Genomic DNA, 17202 nt, shown 5'->3' with positions numbered 1-17202 from the left:
CTCAAGTGCATATTCAGGTTTTCTATTGGCTTTACAAGATGTCCATCTCGCTCCCTACATACGTAGAGAAGACTAAGAAGTTGTAATAAATGGATTTACATACAATTAATGAATTGTGTGCTTTTACAAAGAGAGAGAGAGAGAGAAAGCTATATTAACATATTGTAAGACCAAAATAGGCCCATGAGAAAAATGAATATACAATAACGGGATGATAAAAAAAACCTTAAAAAAAACGTCTTAAAGTGCCAAGGCCCAATAATGGGATTTAAATGAGAAAAGCGAACATAAAAAAACGAGTGATAACATGGTACAGAAGTATGATGGAGTGTAGTATGTGCTATAAAAGAATGAATTGAGTCTCATTTTATGTTCGTCAAAGTCTCTCGAAAAGGAGTGGGGGGGTTGAAGGGTTTTGATATGGGTGTGGCCTGTGGTGTCAATCTAAATGTTCTCTCGACCATAGCTTCAAGGCAAGGTAACTCACATTCCAGTATATTCTTATCCAAGAGATCAAGATCGAGATAGATAGATAGATAGAGAGAGAGAGAGAGACATTTCACAATGACATCTAATAAATCATGAGAATATTTCTATAGAGTAATAGAGGGGTAAGAAAATAGGTCTCGAACCCAAGACCTAAGGCTAATAATAGTTTAACACCTTACCACTAGAGTAAGGTAATTAAGATAAAATGAGAAAAAAAGGAGGGTTGTTGTGTATAAATATGCAAAGCTTGGGAAAAGTAGAGTGAGGGGGGTATTTCTGTAAATATGCAAAGCTTGGGAAAGTAGAGTGAGGGGGTTATTCTCTGTAAATATGCAAAGCTTGGGAAAAGTAGAGTGAGGGGGGTATTTCTGTAAATATGCAAAGTGCGAAGATTCACGAGCGATTTGCCCCCAATTTGGCGCCATTTTGTTTTTGTTTTGTCTGTCAAAGAGAAAGAGACCCGTAGATCTGTCTATCCATCTCTGTCTCTCTGATTTTCGCCATGGCTTTCCACTGAGTCTCTTTTCCCTCCTCTCTCTCTCTCTCTCTCTCTCTCTCTCTCTCTGTCTGTGTATTTCTCCGTGCTTTCTTGTGGACATGGGCAAGCTCATCATCTCCAACATCCTCTCCGAGGATCAGGGCGTGTAAGTGGTTTCTAATGTTTCGAGATATTTAGACATTGAATTTGCCTATAGAGAGAGATAACAAGATAAAGAAAAATAAAAATAAAAATAATGAGAAGAAACCACTGTATGTATTTATGTATGTATGTATGTACGTACGTACGTACGTACGTACGTATGTATGTATGTATGTATGTATGTATGTATGTATATATGTATGTATGTATGTATATATATATATGTATGTATGTATGTATGTATGTATATATGTATGTATGTATGTATGTATGTATGTATATATGTATGTATGTATGTATATATATATGTATGTATGTATGTATGTATGTATGTATATATGTGTGTATGCATGTATGCATGTGTGTATGGATATACGTGTGTAAGTAAGTATGTATGCATGCATGTTTTGTCTGAATTTAATATATGTACGTGTGTATGAATATATGTATGTATGCATGTGATTTCTTGTAATCCTCAAAATTCCTCAAACTTGTTGTTCCAATGTAAGTCTTTCAGTATGTAACTAAAGAATAATTTTTCTAAAATTATCATGATTTATAAGACCTTGTCTAAAGGATACCTTTATTCCATATCAATGGCAGAGGAAAAACAACAGAAAGTTTTTCACCACGGGCATATGTGATAATTTCGGAAATGCATGCGAACACTATTTTATATTAGGCCTAAAATTTGAAGGTTATTCAAATTTGTTTTTGCCTGATGCAATGACATTGCATTAAATGTTTCTACATGTTATGTCTTAATCAGTGCTTTGTCAGCCTTGAAATCGTTTGGTTATGTTATGCATAACAACAAAATAGTAGATGGTATTTCTGGTAAGATTTTAACAGATCCTTCTTTCTACATAATTAATTTCATTGTATGTGTCAATTAGTGTTTTGGAATTTATTGAAATGTATACTGTTCAGAAGATGATGCATCGACAATGCTACACAATCTTTGCCAACTTATTACCTCCACAGATAACAAAGTATGTAAAAACATATGTTGTTCAAGCTTAAGAGAAGAACTCTGAAATACACTAGAGCTCATCTTTATTTCTCCCATATGGCCCTCTGTTTTTGCAATTTCCCCGGTTGCTCATGGTCAATGCCTGAAAGAGAGAAAATGGCACATGTAATTGAGAAGAAGGGTATGAATTAACCAGATGACATCTCTCTCAGGGTTGACCAAGGGCATTTGAGAAAATAACAAAAGCTCAAGTACATATCAGGAAATAAGATAAAATACTGGGGTATTTCAGAGGTTTTTCCCAAATATTCTGCTTATTGTTGTTACTTTATTTTGAAACATGTTCATGGGCATCAAAATGGTTTTTGAATCTCCAGGAACTCTGTAGTCTTGCAATGTGGTGCCTGGAGGGGAAGAAACTACAAACACAATCACTCGAAGTCCATATAGATGCAATATTACAAGCTTTAGTGCATGCAATTGGAAATCCAATGCATTTTAAGACTATAGTACCCAAAGCAATGGAGGCAATGCTTCATGGATTTTCTCGATTACTGCTTGTTTCTCTTCTTCACGCAAGAGAGTTCATAACAACTAATTGGTTGGTTGAACCAGGTTTTAGTGAAGATGCTACAAAAAGTCTCAAACATGGATAAGTCATCATTCTGGGCACCCATTGTATATAGAAAACTACTCTCTACTGATCAAGACGACCGTGATGCAGCTGAAAAATGTCTGACGGATCTGGAATCAATTTTACTTCCACCAAACCTCTCTCTGTCTCAGGTGTGTAATTTATCTCTTATGGATACAGCTCTGCCACACCCCAAAATTCTATACAAACTAATATTGAACTTCTGCCACATTTTAAGAAAGAAAGATACATTGTCTCAGGTGTGTAATTTATCTCTTATGGATACAACTCTGCCACACCCCAAAAATTTTATACAAACTAATATTGAACTTCTGCCATATCTTAAGAAAGAAAGATGCATTAGCTTTTGTTGTGAGATACCAAAATGGAGGACAAACAGAAAGTACATCTGGAAATGGTCTCATCTTCAGAATAACAAACCAGAATAAAATGTAAATGAATTCGTAAAACTTTCTGAGAAACCCTGGTAATCTATTAGGAACTTGTCTAAGGAATATACAAATAGAAATACCATGTTTTAGAGAAAAATATTGATATTCCTGCTTGATAAAGCATATGGATTGAAAATACTTCTTTTGAAATATCTCCACCATGGGCTGGTTAAAGATGGAGAGTAGTACAAAGCAAGTAAAACATCTTTGGTATTGACAGCCAATGGCACACTTGATTCTATTGATGACAAGGGAAAGAGAAACGGATAAGGAAAACTATGATTCTGAACCGCTATTGTGCTATCTTAAGGTTGGCCATCTAAATGAATGCATTTAGTGATGGCAAAGTCTTAGATTATGATTTTTTGATGCCACATATTAGAGATGAAAATTTACCATGTTCTAACTCATGATGTAGAAGGCTGATTAAAGGTGAAGTTATTTTTATTCCTCCTATTAGTATTTCTGACCCAAAATATAAATATAACTGAAAGGGAAGGTGTTTAAATATAATTATCTTTTCATCTATGTTCTTTCTTCATTTTTACTTAACATTTCTTAGTTTACTGACCACATGGTGCAAGTCAACTACTGACAACTAACAGCTGCCGTATCTTAAGCACTCAGGTTGTTGTGAAAGACATAAATGAGACACTCTTGGCAAAGATGGAAAAAATGGTAAAGACAAGGTCTTTGATGTTGCCCACAGTTCGTGCTTGGGGGTGGTTAGTCAAGCTGCTTGGAGGCTTAGCTGGACAACATAGAATTCTTGTGAATCAGCTATTGAAGATACTCGAGATTACATTTGTGAGCAATGATGACTCTGTTAGAATTGCTTCTCTGGTTAGTAATCTTCTGTCATATAACATAAGACATGTACACTGTTATAACTTAAAATATAGGGGAAAAATATCAAAGTGCCCTAACTTATTGGGCATTTACCAGAATACCTCAGTGTAGCACAGAACTTGCTACTACATAGGAATATGCTGGTAATGGAAACTTAGGGGTATTTTGGTAAATATTCTAAAAGCTTGGGGGTGTTTTGATGATTGCCCTAATTATATGTAAATTTATATATTGAGCTTAATGATTGGGTTAGCAGGTATCTTGGGAAGCCTTGATAGATGCATTGCTACAGCCATCAGTCAAATCAGAAATAGATACCTCTATAACACCACCATCTTTTGGATGTCAGAAGTCATTTGTGGGGCCATCTTTGAAACGGATAAAGCTTCTTATGATGCCCATAGGAACCATCATTAGAACAGAAAGAGATGAAGTGGTTAGACTGGCATGCTGGCGCACATGGGTTTATTTTGCACATAAGATTGGTCCTGGAATTAACCAGTTATCAATAACTACTGCTGTAGTTGTTCCAATATTTGAAGAAGTATTTAAATGTGGTCCGGACAAGGGCAACCAACTATTATGGGATCTTTGTCTCAATGCATTAGAAGATTGGGTTACTTGTAAACTAAGAGACAAGCTCAATTCTGGCATGTTGAGGGTGGTTTCTGATGCTGAGGATAGGACCCCATCTCCAAAGACTCCTACTTGTCACTGTCCTGAACATATTAATACTGGAAATTTAACTATTGATTGGGCTCCATGGTCTCTTGATTCTCTCAATCTTATACTACATTTGGTGAAAACTCTTTGGGATTTTGGCATTAAATGGTTGTACTTAAAAGACCCTTCTGTAGACAATCGAAGCTTGAATGGAGCCCTTAGGCTATTGCAATTAGTTGTGAAAGGAGTAGAAGAGGATGGAAAGGTCTCTGTTAAGCCCTCAAAGCAACATGTGCACTCTGTGCACTCTTTACTCAACTTTGTGAATAGTATTGCCTCTGATTGTAAGCCAATAGCAAATAAAAAGGATCTCATCTCAACTTTATGGTCTGCTGTCGAGAGCCTTGCTGAGCTCAAATCTCTTGTACTTTCTTCAATCTTTTATAAGATATCCCTTACACATCTAGTAAAGGTGGAACAATCGAGTGAGTCTTGCAAAGAATCATACAGCTGGGTGGAAAAACAAGACGTTGTACAGAATGGATCTTGTGATGTGACACCTATTGTGTTTATATTAGGGGTTTGGCTTCGATTTGGTTGCAGAGAAATGAAGGAAGCAGAGAGAGATAAATTCATGGAGAGAGTTGAGAGATTATCTGTATTGGCAATTGCAGGATTGGGGACAATGGGCAACCTTATTGGGATTGCCCATGTATTAGATTGGCTCCTATCTCTGGCATATTCTAATTCAAATATGATTGTTGAGAAATTCGTCGACAATGTAGAAATGAGATGCTGGACAGATGCGCCAAAGTGTTTGGATAGATCAAAATTCTTGATGCTTGTTTGGAAGGTTTTTGCTGAACGCATAACCAGTTATCTTGGAAGTGCTAATGTTGTACCTGCCATTGAGGGTGGTGTTAGTGATTCGGGTTATCAAGTTATCCAGAGAATTTTGCTTTTCCCTATTCAGCTTCATTTACAGGCCTCCACATTCAGTATTAATGGTGATGTACAAATCTATGATGCCATGACTACCTGGGATACTATTGAGTCACTTTTTACTACATGGTTCAAACTCTTTTATTGTGTCTCACACATTCCATCTCTGATCTCATCCAAACCGAACTTCTTTGCAAGTTTGCTTTGCCAAAGAATGTCAGTGTTGCTTGAGAAACAAAAAGGCAAAGAAAAGGATGCTTTTCATGAAAATATTTTACTTTCCGAGATTCTTGGAACCATTATCAGAAATGTTTTGAAGCAAACAGAGATGTCAACCTTTGAAATGTTGGCAGTAATCAGGAAGAAAAGGCTTCGAAGCCTCGTGAGCATACCTAGAATTATTCATGGTGCACCAGGGAGTGAAACAGATGATATAAGCAATATTCGACATATCCTCTATCTTGCTTCTAGGTTTGTCCGAATGAATCATTCTCATAATAAAATGGCATAAATTCATACCACAGGTAGCTTAAACTGGCTGTCAAATGCAGATATAAATGTTGATAGGAAACAGAGAATTAAGCATAGTAAAGAAGTTTAAATCATATTACATAGTATTAGGTCTCAGGACTTCTGCCATTTATTAGAAAAGTTGGCTATTTTTGTGGGTAAATCATGCATACTTATTATCCCCTGTATGATGATTTCATTAGGATATTGGATATATCATGTGATGAAATAGTTGCTGGCAAGACGTGCTGGTTGGGCCCTGCATCGAGGTATGTTGTGTCCATATTGTTCATTTTTTAGATGTTCCTGTTATGATTTTGTCTTTTGCCTCCCTTTCTTACCTAGATGCATAGATTGACATATTTGCATTGGTGGGGTTTCCCATTCGAATGCAAATGAATATGAATACGAATGGGTGGTCAAGTATTCGTTTGACCCAAAAAAAGAAGAGAGAGTACATAAACTTATCTATTTTAATTTCTTAGGATAAGAAAAAGGGAACTTTGACAATAAATAGGGATAATAAAAGAGGGACTTGACACTACTCAATATTTATAATAAATGTGTAACTTATAACTATAAGTATTCGTTTTATTTTTAATAAATAAATAAAATAAAATAAAGGTTCATTAATTTTTCACTTTTTATTCCCTCAAAATTTATGGATATTTTTATCTTGACATTAAAAATAGGACTTGAAAGTTCACACTAATCATATTTTTATAATAAATATAAAAATATTTATTTTTAAAAAATTAGTTAATTAAAATAAGTTTCATAAACTCTCCCGAAGGCTGACACTATAATCTATTAATGAATAATTGTTCTTTTTTTGGTGAAATAAATTTATTTAAATAAAAAAATGAATGAATTAATTTTGTTATATTTATTTTGCAAAACGAATGGTTTTATAATATTCTTGGGGTGATTTCGTATTCTCGAATATTACGAATATCATGCATGTGTCAATCTATGCCTAGATGTATTGTTTTGTTTCTTCCTTCTCTTGCCATTCCTGAGAGTTTGAATAAAGTGCAGTTAACTCTCAAAGATTTGGAAAGTATTGCAAAATAAGAAATCCTGTATCACATGTGCGTCCTCAGGTAGGGATGTCGGAGCTCCAAGAAATTTGAGGACATGGTCATCTTAGCTTGCCAAAAAGTCTTACAAAGAAATATTAAAGAGAGAATTATACAGATGGGAAGGCTATTTGGAACATGTTATAGATTGTTATATATTATTTAAGTGAATTTAATGTTCCTTGATCTTTATAGAATTCACCATATTTGAGGGTTTTTAAAGAATTCTATTGTTGCACCAGATCTGTACTGTGATTATAGACTTCCATTTTGTGGGTTGTTAAACACTAAACTTTAAAATAAAGACCTTGTTGATTGTTGAAGCTTTTGGTTTAACAGGATACTAGAGGAGTTGGCAACATTTGTTGCACGCCTTCATTCACAATATGATCTGCTTATGTTCCTGCAGGTGATGTTATAAGTATTTATTATTATCTAATACAGCCCTAATGCCTTGAGAGATATCAGAACACTTCTAAATGCGAATAGTTTTGTATTTTGCAGTATTTTTCCGATCCTTTTGCGAAGTGGTTACAATCTTCTTATACCAAACCACATTTTGAGCAACCACGAAGAATAAAAGTTCCTCTACTCCACGCATGGGAAAGACATCTAGATGGTTTGGGGAAGCATATTCCTCTTCAGAACTTCAATTCAAATCTTCTTTCAATTCAAGCTTCAGCCTTGTTAGCAGCGTTTCAGCACCCTCAAGCTTCCATATCCAGCTCCACTCTCTCATTCTGGGAGGCAACTTATGGGAGAACAACTTCTTTGAAGTATCCACCCTGTTTGCTTCCAATACTTGGTCATCTGAAAAGCAGAGTTAAGGTTTCATTACCAGGTTGGCCACAGAAAGAATCTACCAAGGATTCAGGGGGATTTTCTGGATCTGTTTCTCATCGATATAAAGGTAAAAGGTGGAGACAAATGATTCAACAACAGTTATTAGATATGAAAGATGATCCACAATATAATGTTGCATTAACTGGATGCAAATCTAAAATGGGTGATATAGATCAACCTTCGAAGGTGATGCCAGCATTCTTGATTGAATCAAAAACTGTATTTTCAGCAAGAAGAGAAGGGTCTGTTGGATTTTCAAGGGCTGCTTCTACAAGCCTAGAATCTCAAATTGGAATCTCTTTGTCTGTAGACACATCATTGAACAGCCTTTGTCATATGCCTCAGACATTGAAGGATATGAATAAATTAGAAAAAACACATGAGCCATCTTGTGCTTTAGTTGACATAGCTGCCAATGCTTCATCAAATTCAAATGTTGAGGATGAAAAAGGTTTTCCTTCAGGAACAGATGCAATTATAAGCGGTAACACAAAGCCAGGGAATGAGACTACAATATCTGAACCAGATTCTGAAACATGTGCTCGTAGAAAAAAGTTGAAATTTCCGGATGTAGGAAGTGACACATTTCAATGTTCTTCTACTTCAAAAATTCCTTTTAGGAAAGTTGAGGTGGAAATAGTAGGTGAGATATCAAATTCTTTGGACCATAATTCAGATCAGTGTATGGATGAAAAAGAAGAAGAGACAAAAAGAGACAAACACAAAGAAACAGAGACAAAAAAGCCAAAAAGATGTAAGGATGCGGTTCATCTTGAAGTAAGAAAACTTGGTGTAAAGCGGAAACGCTTTTTGAGGAGCTCAGGGTACTTGAAGGGAGGAAAATTCTGGCGGGATACACTTATAACAGTTAAGAAATCGCAAAAAATGATGATTAAGCCTTGTACTAATACTATCAAGGGTTCTAACATAGAGGAAGTAATTGTAGATACAAAACACCGAAAGCGGGGCCGGCCTCGAAAAGTGCAACATATTGGAGAAGTCCCTGGAGATAAAAATGAAAATGTTATCACTGATTTAGTGATGGAAAAAGTAAATGCTGCAAAGGAGCTTAGAAAGAGGGGCCGCCCTCGTAAAGTGAGAAATTGTGGAGATGATGCACAAGTTGATGAACATCAAACATCCCTGAAAAGAATGATAAGTTGTGGGGAAGTGAAAACTTATGTTATAGCTTATGAAGACTTTGTGGAGAGCATTCAGCCTAGTGCAGTAGATAGTCACAGCCTTTTCCAAGAGATGCAAATGGCATGCAACCAAGGTGAAAGCTTGGTTCTAGCTGGAGATGAGTTGATTGCAAAGCAAGATAGTGTGCTTGACTCTTTGCCAATGCCTTTTTGTGTGCAAACGTTAAATCGTGGTATATTGGGGAAAACACTGAACTCACAAGGGGGGCAGTCAGAGGCCAGAATTGTATCAACTAGGTCTCATCGTCGAAAAAATAGTTTCCCAAAAAGGGTACCGCTTTTCCAAATTGAAGAACCACTTGTAGAAGAATATAACAAAAAAATGAATGTTGGGAAAGGTGATGAGCTAAACTTAAAGAGTTTAATGTTGTCTCCTTCAAAAATACTGAGATCTGGCAAGAGGCTTAGATCTCAAGCTTACCCTAGTTTACTCTTTAATAGAGAAGAATCACCACATATTGTATCTTCTGCCGCTGAAGACAGTGTTCAACTAGAATGTAAATCAGATCCATGTGTAAGCAATATTAAAGAGGATAAAAGAAGGGACTCGTGTATGGTTTCTATAAAAAGGCTTTGGGATGAGAGTGATGGTGGATTAGAGACTCGTGATGGTGGTTGCATTTCCTTACCATCTAAGGAGGAAGGGAAGGTATGTGACCTCCTTGCTGCTATGTGTTCTTCTTCTCAATGGAAAACTATGAAATTTGAAGATTTGGCATGTGCCCAAAAGCACCTATGGACCATTATGGGTATTATTAGTGAGAACAAGGAGAAACTACTAAAACAATCATCACCACTGAAACCTTGAGGCAAAGAAATATTAGTACATATGTGCATTTTTGGTTAATGAAAAACGTTTATGTATGCAATGAATCATACAACCAAGAATTATTTTTAATGTCAAACGCCAAATTATTCAAGGTCAAAGGATCCCACCATTAAGAAGACTGTAAGGCCTCAGGAATGATTATCTAAGCTTCCAACTAGCCCAATATGAAAAGGAATGCTCCTTGGATTGGTTTAGTGGTTCTGTCCCTTGCTTTGTAAAGGCACATGTGAGAAAATGCTAGAGCAGACTAAACTTCTGCTTTGAGCATGAAAATATGACAATTGTTGCTGATTAGGCATGTAATATGAAAAGGGAATGCTCCTTGGATTGGTTTAATGGTTTGGTCCCTTAAACCATATGTTGTGAGAACATGGTAGACGAGAGCAAACTTCTGTTTCTAGCATGAAAATATGACAACTGTTGTTGATTAGTATTGTAATATGAAAAGGGAATGCTCCTTGGATTGGCTTAGTGGTTCTGTCTCTTGCTTTGTAAGCCACATTGTGAGATTATGCTAGAGGAGAACAAACTTCTGCTAGCATGAAAATATGACAATTGTTGTTGATAAGGATTGTGTAGGTCTATCCAAGTATTTATCATGTTCTAAGTTTCCTATCATTTTATGTTGTCTCTTTCCTCTTCTCATTGCATCGATAGTTCATTCATTATATTATTTCCGTCATTAATCTGTTTAGACATGATTTTTTAAAAGTTTTTTTCATAATTTGGTGTATAACAAAGCATCTTGGTGCAACTTATGATGCTCCCTTTTGTCCTTGAGAATGAAAAAACAGACTGTGCCTTACAGTCATTAATTTGTTTGTTGGCCAAGTTAATCAATTTGTTTGTGGTAAATGTAGATTAGCATTAAAAAGATCCAAAAACTCTTCAATCATAGATAAATGAAGTTCTATAATCTAAAACAAGTTGAATGAATAATTGCTTAACCCCATTCTTCATTGCTACACGCAATGAATGTTAGCTGATTAGGTGGATCATAATATGAATCCATGCTCAAGTAATTTAACATAATGGCAAAATGTACAAAAATGGGTATGAAAATTAGTGTCAATCCATGGTAGATGTTCGTATGAATTATAAAATGTGTAATAGTAAAAGCTTTACTGTAGTGAGTGTCGGCAAGAGGACCATGGACACCAAGAAAAAGTGTTGGGTTGTCAATCGACCCTACCATGTTTATGATGAAACTGTGCGGGCTTCGGGGATAAACGATGTATGATGTTTGGTGACAACGATAGTATCGATAAAGCAAGAATGTGGCACCACACTTGGGAAAGATGCGGGACTAAGAATGTTGTCAAGGATAACAAAAAAGGTAAAACAAAGGACAACATCAAACATGAGTTGAATTTTTTAAGGCGCGGAGAGACCCTTTCGTGGTTTGTTCATCCAAACCTAGGTTTGGCGTCTTTCATTTTATATAGCCCAATAATGTTGGGGGTAATCGTTGCATCTGCTTGTACAATCTTCTTTTGGGAGAGTTCTTGCAACGTTCCATGTCCAAGAAGGGGTCGCTTCAAGGATGGGTGGTGAAGGCTTTGGTAGTCTTGAAGCAAGGGGAAAGAGGTCTCTAATAGTGGTGTGAACAATGTAGTGGCGGTCTCGAAAAGCAAGTGACCACAAATCCTAATGTATTGGCATCATCAATGTATGTGTAGGTGTGAGACCACAAACAATTGCCATGCAAGAGGAGATGAATATGATTTATGAAACCACACAAAATTGAGTAAATCCTATAGATGTTGTATGGCGGCCAATTATTAGGTTTGGTTGCAAGATGTAGGGGGGCATAGACAAGCAGTAGCGGGTATTTGGACTTGAATGAAGAATTAGTGAAGGGCGAGTCTTATAATTGTGCATTCTCTTGTCATAGTTGTAAAAGGCAATGACGATATGGTTGAGACAAAAAAAAACATTTCCTTGTCCTAAGGCTACCAAGTGGAGTTAATTGTATTCACTATGTAAGTTGAAGAAAGGGCATGTACTTTCGTGATTCAATGTTACTAGCATTCCAAGTCTCGAGTTCCCACAATGGGGCTTTCCAATGTAACATCACATCATTCCAATCGTAAAACATCAAAAAACTAGCATGTTATATTTGTCTATCTCCTCTCGCTAGCTTGTACACTTATTTATGTCTTTAACGCATCGTACTGTGGACAACAATGGTAGTGCACGTTTGGTTGTCTCGAATAAGGGAATAGAGATCTCAGTGATATGTAAACCCTCAACATCACATGCATTCATACCATGGTCCATGACTATCTAAAAGTACAATTTGGTGTAGATTTTGCAACGATTGAATGGAGGCTCATTGTTCAAAATTTCCACAAGTTGAATTCACCCATGTGTACGTGAGTGATGTGTGAGTGCGCAACACCCCACGAAGATTTAATCAGCAATTTAAATAAATTTATGAATGGAAAGTACCATAAGTTTGTTAACGATTCTAATCTCACATTAGCACACCATTATCCATAAAGGAGATAGATACGTGGCCTAAAATGGTAAAAATTCCAAGTTTTTACCCCCGCAAAGAAGGATATAATTTGATTATATCTTTAAACCAATTTCTTATTGAGATACACAACACAAACGGAGTTGAGAGACAAACAATGTGTTTGACAAAGTTTTTAAAGTAATTTTAACCATAAAGCTAAAAATTACAATGTATTGATTGGAAGTGTATCTTAAACACATATTGGCCCATGCCCTTAGTAAAAAACCCCCGAAATATCAATGCCCCCTTGCGCGTGCTACATTCCGAGCATGTTGCTTAAGGGACGATGTTGATTGATCTCAAATATCTTGATCGATCAAGCGAAGCAAAATTGTTGATTTGGTTTGGTCGTTGTAAGAAACATAAATACATTTTTGGATTCACCATGCGAATGGAAAGAATGTTGGTATTTTAATGAGAGAAGGAAACGACGGAAAATCACGGATCATTGATGATAGGCTTGACAATAGAGAAGAGGTCTCTACCAAGTAACTCATTGGTGGCCTCGGTCGGATGGAATGCATCCCAAAATACATAGTCCTTCCTATCTGCACAAGGCTTCAATATAGGGACGCACAAAAGTTGGCCCTTGTATTTTCCTGCCCCACAACACGCCTCCGATGTATACTTGAACCCTACACATCCACACAAACGATAAAATCATCAAAACCCATCACCACATTAGGGATTTCACTACTAAGGAAGTCCATGACACCACTTCGTGCATGTTATATTGTCAAAGATAACTCTCAAACATATGAATATATGCATCAAACCACCCCCATGTTGTTGGTTATCTTTACTAATCTTAATGGCCACCTTGACAATACCCTCTAAAAACCATAATACCCAATATCTTAGGGATGTTTTGATGGTTTTTCCGAGTGTTTATTTATGTTTACCGTATTTATGAGGGTTGTTCACATAGTCCATGACCGGCGTGAATGTGTCCGCATATAAGACATTTGCACTTGTAAGTTGATCATTGAGTTGGATGATGATCGACTCAAGCCCTTTATTGAAGTCTTTTGCCATTTCATTCACATAATCGCTACATTCTCCTTTCACACTACGCTGCCGAACAAGTTGCGAAGGAATGCACCCAATCGGACCCACCCCCGCCACCACAATTTTCCGTGCTCCTAACTTGTAAATTTCCTATTAACAAAAGAAACAACAAGGGTTTTATGAAGTGCATGTATGTGTATAATCATGCTATGCTGTCCACATATCAAAAGAAGCTTTACAACATCATTGTGTTACTATAATTGTGCAAACTTCCTATTGCTGAGATTTAGTTAGGGTTAGCAAAGTTGTAAGACATGTTTCCCATGTGATGAGATGAGCATGTTGGGAATGGAAGGTACCCAAAACTTAGGGTTGATATGCTATGGCATACTGACATGCAATTGTTAAGGCATGCTATATGCTATGATAGTCATGAAATGAAATGCTATGAAAAAGCTATGTCAGGATGATGTGATCGGATATGGTATGTTAAGCTATACATACCTGCAGGAATGTTAGGATATCTTATATGGTATGCATTGCTATGCACTTTGAGGTGTGTTATGTATATGATGTGGTTTTAATGATTTGATCTGGTGTGTGTGTATTTGATTATTGATTCATAATTGATTGATTGATTCTTGATTGATTCATGATTGATTGATTGATTGATTGATTGATTGAATGGATGGATGGATACTTAACTGTGATTTGGGTAGCAATCTTCTGGAGGATGACATCTTTGAACTCAAGGGGTGAGAAGACCTTGTTGAGGGGTGAGTAGCTGAGCAGGTAATTGTTGACATAGTCATTGCTCCCAAACACAGTGATGAACAGCGACTGTGCCAAGAGCTTCTGAGCTTCCTTTGGCCCCATCTGAGATCTCAACTGCTGGGCGGTATTGCTAAACCACTCGATTTGTGTGTCAAAATCCACTCTTCCAATCTGTCCATGCCACATATATACACATCACACAGAAACATATAAATATGTGTTAGAAATCTGTGCATGCCATATATATATATGTGTGTATGTGTGTGTTAGAAATAATTCTTCCAATCTGTCATGCCATGTGTATTCATCACACAGAAACATATACAATATATATGTGTTAGAAATCACTCTTCCAATCTGTCATGCCATATGTATTCATCACACAGAAACATATATTACATAGATATGTGTCAGAAATCACTCTTCCAATCTGTCATGCCATATGTATTCATCACACAGAAACATATACATAGATATGTGTTACAAATCACTCTTCCAATCTGTCATACCATATGTATTCATCAATCATTTTTCCAATCTGTCATGCCATATGTATTCATCACACAGAAACATATACATAGATATGTGTCAGAAATCACTCTTCCAATCCGTCTCATATATAATGTATGTCACTCAACACACACACACACACACACACACAGACATTTAACAAGATTAGTGGATTTGCAGAGAAATGATCGAATAAAGAAGCATTTACAAAGCTGAAATTCCAATCTGTCATGCCATATGTATGCATCACACAAAAAAATATAGAATTAAGGTGTATTGTGCTTGAAATAACTCTTCCAATCCGTCTCATTTATATATGTCACTACACACACACACACACACACACACACACACACAGACATTCAACGAGATTAGTGGATTTGCAGAGAAGTGATCGAGAAAAGAAGCATTTACAAAGTTGAACTTCCAATCTGTCATGCCATATGTATGCATCACACAAAAAAATATACATAATGTTAGAAATCACTCTTCCAATCCGTCACATATATGTATGTCACTATACACACACAGACATTCAACGAGATTAGTGGATTTGCAGAGAAGTGATCGAGAAAAGAAGCATTTACAAAGTTGAACTTCCAATCTGTCATGCCATAGCAATGCATCACATAAAAACATATACGAAATGTTAGAAATCACTCTTCCAATCCGTCACATGTATGTATGTCACTATACACACACAGACATTCATCAAGATTAGTAGATTTGCAGAGATGTGATCAAATAAAGAAGCATTTACAAAGTTGAATCCGCTGCTTCGTAGGTATCCTCCGGCTCCAGATGCAAAGTTTACCCCTTGTAGAATGGCTTTCCCTGTCGTGTTTGGATTCAAGTAAGGTGGAGGGAATGGAAGCTTAATCATCTCCGCTGCAAAATCAAAATGAATAGAATAATTTGTGAGACCTAGACACTCAGATAACTGTGTAGAATTAATTTCATTAACATGACAATCGTTGATTCGATGGAACATAAAATCATATCGAGTTGATCAAGATTGCGTTTTTAAATTGTATTGAAACGAGGCTATTAAACAGATCGAATGAATTAATTGACTCGAGATCAATAGAAACTAGAGACAGGCGCATTGAATCCAGCACAACACTGGGATACAGCATAGCAGCAAGATTCGATCGAGAGAGCCACAAAAATGTATCGAAATCAATCTGAGAGATTCTGACAATACTTTAAAGGAGTTGGATTGAGAGAGATTTGTGAGCTGCGTATAAATTTGAATCCAAATGGAAGCAAGGTTTACGGATCGAATCCAAAAGAGTCATTTGAGATTAAACATGCAACGATATGATGGATTGGTATATACACACACACACATATATATATATACCTATGACATCCAGGACTGTCTTGCCGTTGCAGAAGCGGCCAGTAGGGCCAGACGGAAAATCAACACCGAAGGGGAGTTGATTGGCCTTTGCCACAGAGATAATGTAGTTGTTATTGCCCACATCCACCAATGAGTCCCCAAAGATGAAGAAGCCAGGGAATGGTGGCTTGGAATATGTAGGATTAGGATAAGAATAAGATACATTACTGCTACCATAACCATTGATGGTAGGCATAGTTTGCCCATTACTCAATTGGATCACCATCACCATCACCATCACCACTGTTAATGATGAGATTACAGCATAATCCAGCTTCATAGACTTATTATTATAAGTAGCCATGATCTACTAACAGCTTCTGCTGCTACTACTACGACTACCAGCAAGCTTTAATGGAAGCTTCCAAATCACTCTCCCACTCTATACTGTGGTGTGTTCTAGATTTCCCTTTTATATCATGCTTCCTAGACTTTCTGTTTTGGTTGTAATTGCACAATAATCATCCAAAACTAGTAGATAATATGTAGCCATAATATTCTCAACTACCCCTGTAATTACTAAGGATGAGAAGAGTGAATTTATTTACAGTATGCCATAATTTGCCAAGTCAGTCAGGCCCCTCCCTTTCTCCCAAAAATGAACAACCCACTTCATAATACATCAATAAAAACCCAAAAAACCAAACAAATTGTCATTCTGATTCTTTGTTCTTGAAGTAACACCTTTGATCCTCATCAAAATAAATGCCATATTAAAGGAGCTCCCCCCCCCCCCCCCCCCCTTTCTTTTTCCATAATATTTTGTGGATTATTATAATGTGGTAATTCTGCTTGTTACATGGTAATTCTGATTGTTATGTGATGTCTTATGCATGATATTATGTAATATGTCTTATACATGCCTGCATGCATGCATGTATT

General features: G+C 36.5%; 2 protein-coding genes across 4 annotated transcripts; one reads left to right on the top strand and one right to left on the bottom strand.

Moving 5' to 3' along the window:
• Positions 1–1025: 1025 nt before the first annotated feature.
• LOC147860752 (uncharacterized) lies at positions 1026–10608 on the top strand. 3 transcript variants are annotated; one of them, XM_087323545.1, is made up of 10 exons: positions 1026–1133; positions 1899–1966; positions 2060–2121; positions 2480–2629; positions 2718–2888; positions 3816–4031; positions 4294–6113; positions 6356–6421; positions 7571–7640; positions 7736–10576. In XM_087323545.1, the coding sequence occupies exons 1-10, from the start codon at positions 1087–1089 to the stop codon at positions 10082–10084; spliced, it is 5019 nt and encodes a 1672-aa protein (XP_087179671.1). In that variant the 5' UTR covers positions 1026–1086; the 3' UTR covers positions 10085–10576. The 3 variants fall into 3 exon arrangements, 2 of the variants coding, with proteins under 2 accessions (XP_087179671.1, XP_087179670.1); XR_015530117.1 differs by lacking the exons at positions 1026–1133; positions 1899–1966; positions 2060–2121 and adding an exon at positions 10578–10608 and having other exon boundaries at positions 2613–2888; positions 7736–10299; XM_087323544.1 differs by lacking the exons at positions 1026–1133; positions 1899–1966; positions 2060–2121; positions 2480–2629 and having other exon boundaries at positions 2708–2888; positions 3898–4031.
• A 2290-nt stretch (positions 10609–12898) lies between these two features.
• On the bottom strand, positions 12899–16656 carry LOC147860751 (GDSL esterase/lipase At1g71250-like). The gene is made up of 5 exons (XM_087324029.1): positions 16282–16656; positions 15679–15806; positions 14340–14579; positions 13529–13784; positions 12899–13261 (listed from the first exon to the last, which is right to left on the bottom strand). Exons 1-5 carry the CDS (start codon positions 16622–16624, stop codon positions 13065–13067), a joined length of 1164 nt encoding a protein of 387 aa, XP_087180155.1. The 5' UTR covers positions 16625–16656; the 3' UTR covers positions 12899–13064.
• Positions 16657–17202: the final 546 nt, after the last annotated feature.

This window comes from Azolla caroliniana, unplaced genomic scaffold (assembly GCF_043228905.1).
Source record: "Azolla caroliniana isolate FFs.n. ecotype wild unplaced genomic scaffold, voAzoCaro1.0.p SCAF_8, whole genome shotgun sequence".
Classification (NCBI taxonomy): Eukaryota; Viridiplantae; Streptophyta; class Polypodiopsida; order Salviniales; family Salviniaceae; genus Azolla; species Azolla caroliniana.
This window is presented reverse-complemented; position numbering and strand designations above follow the sequence as displayed.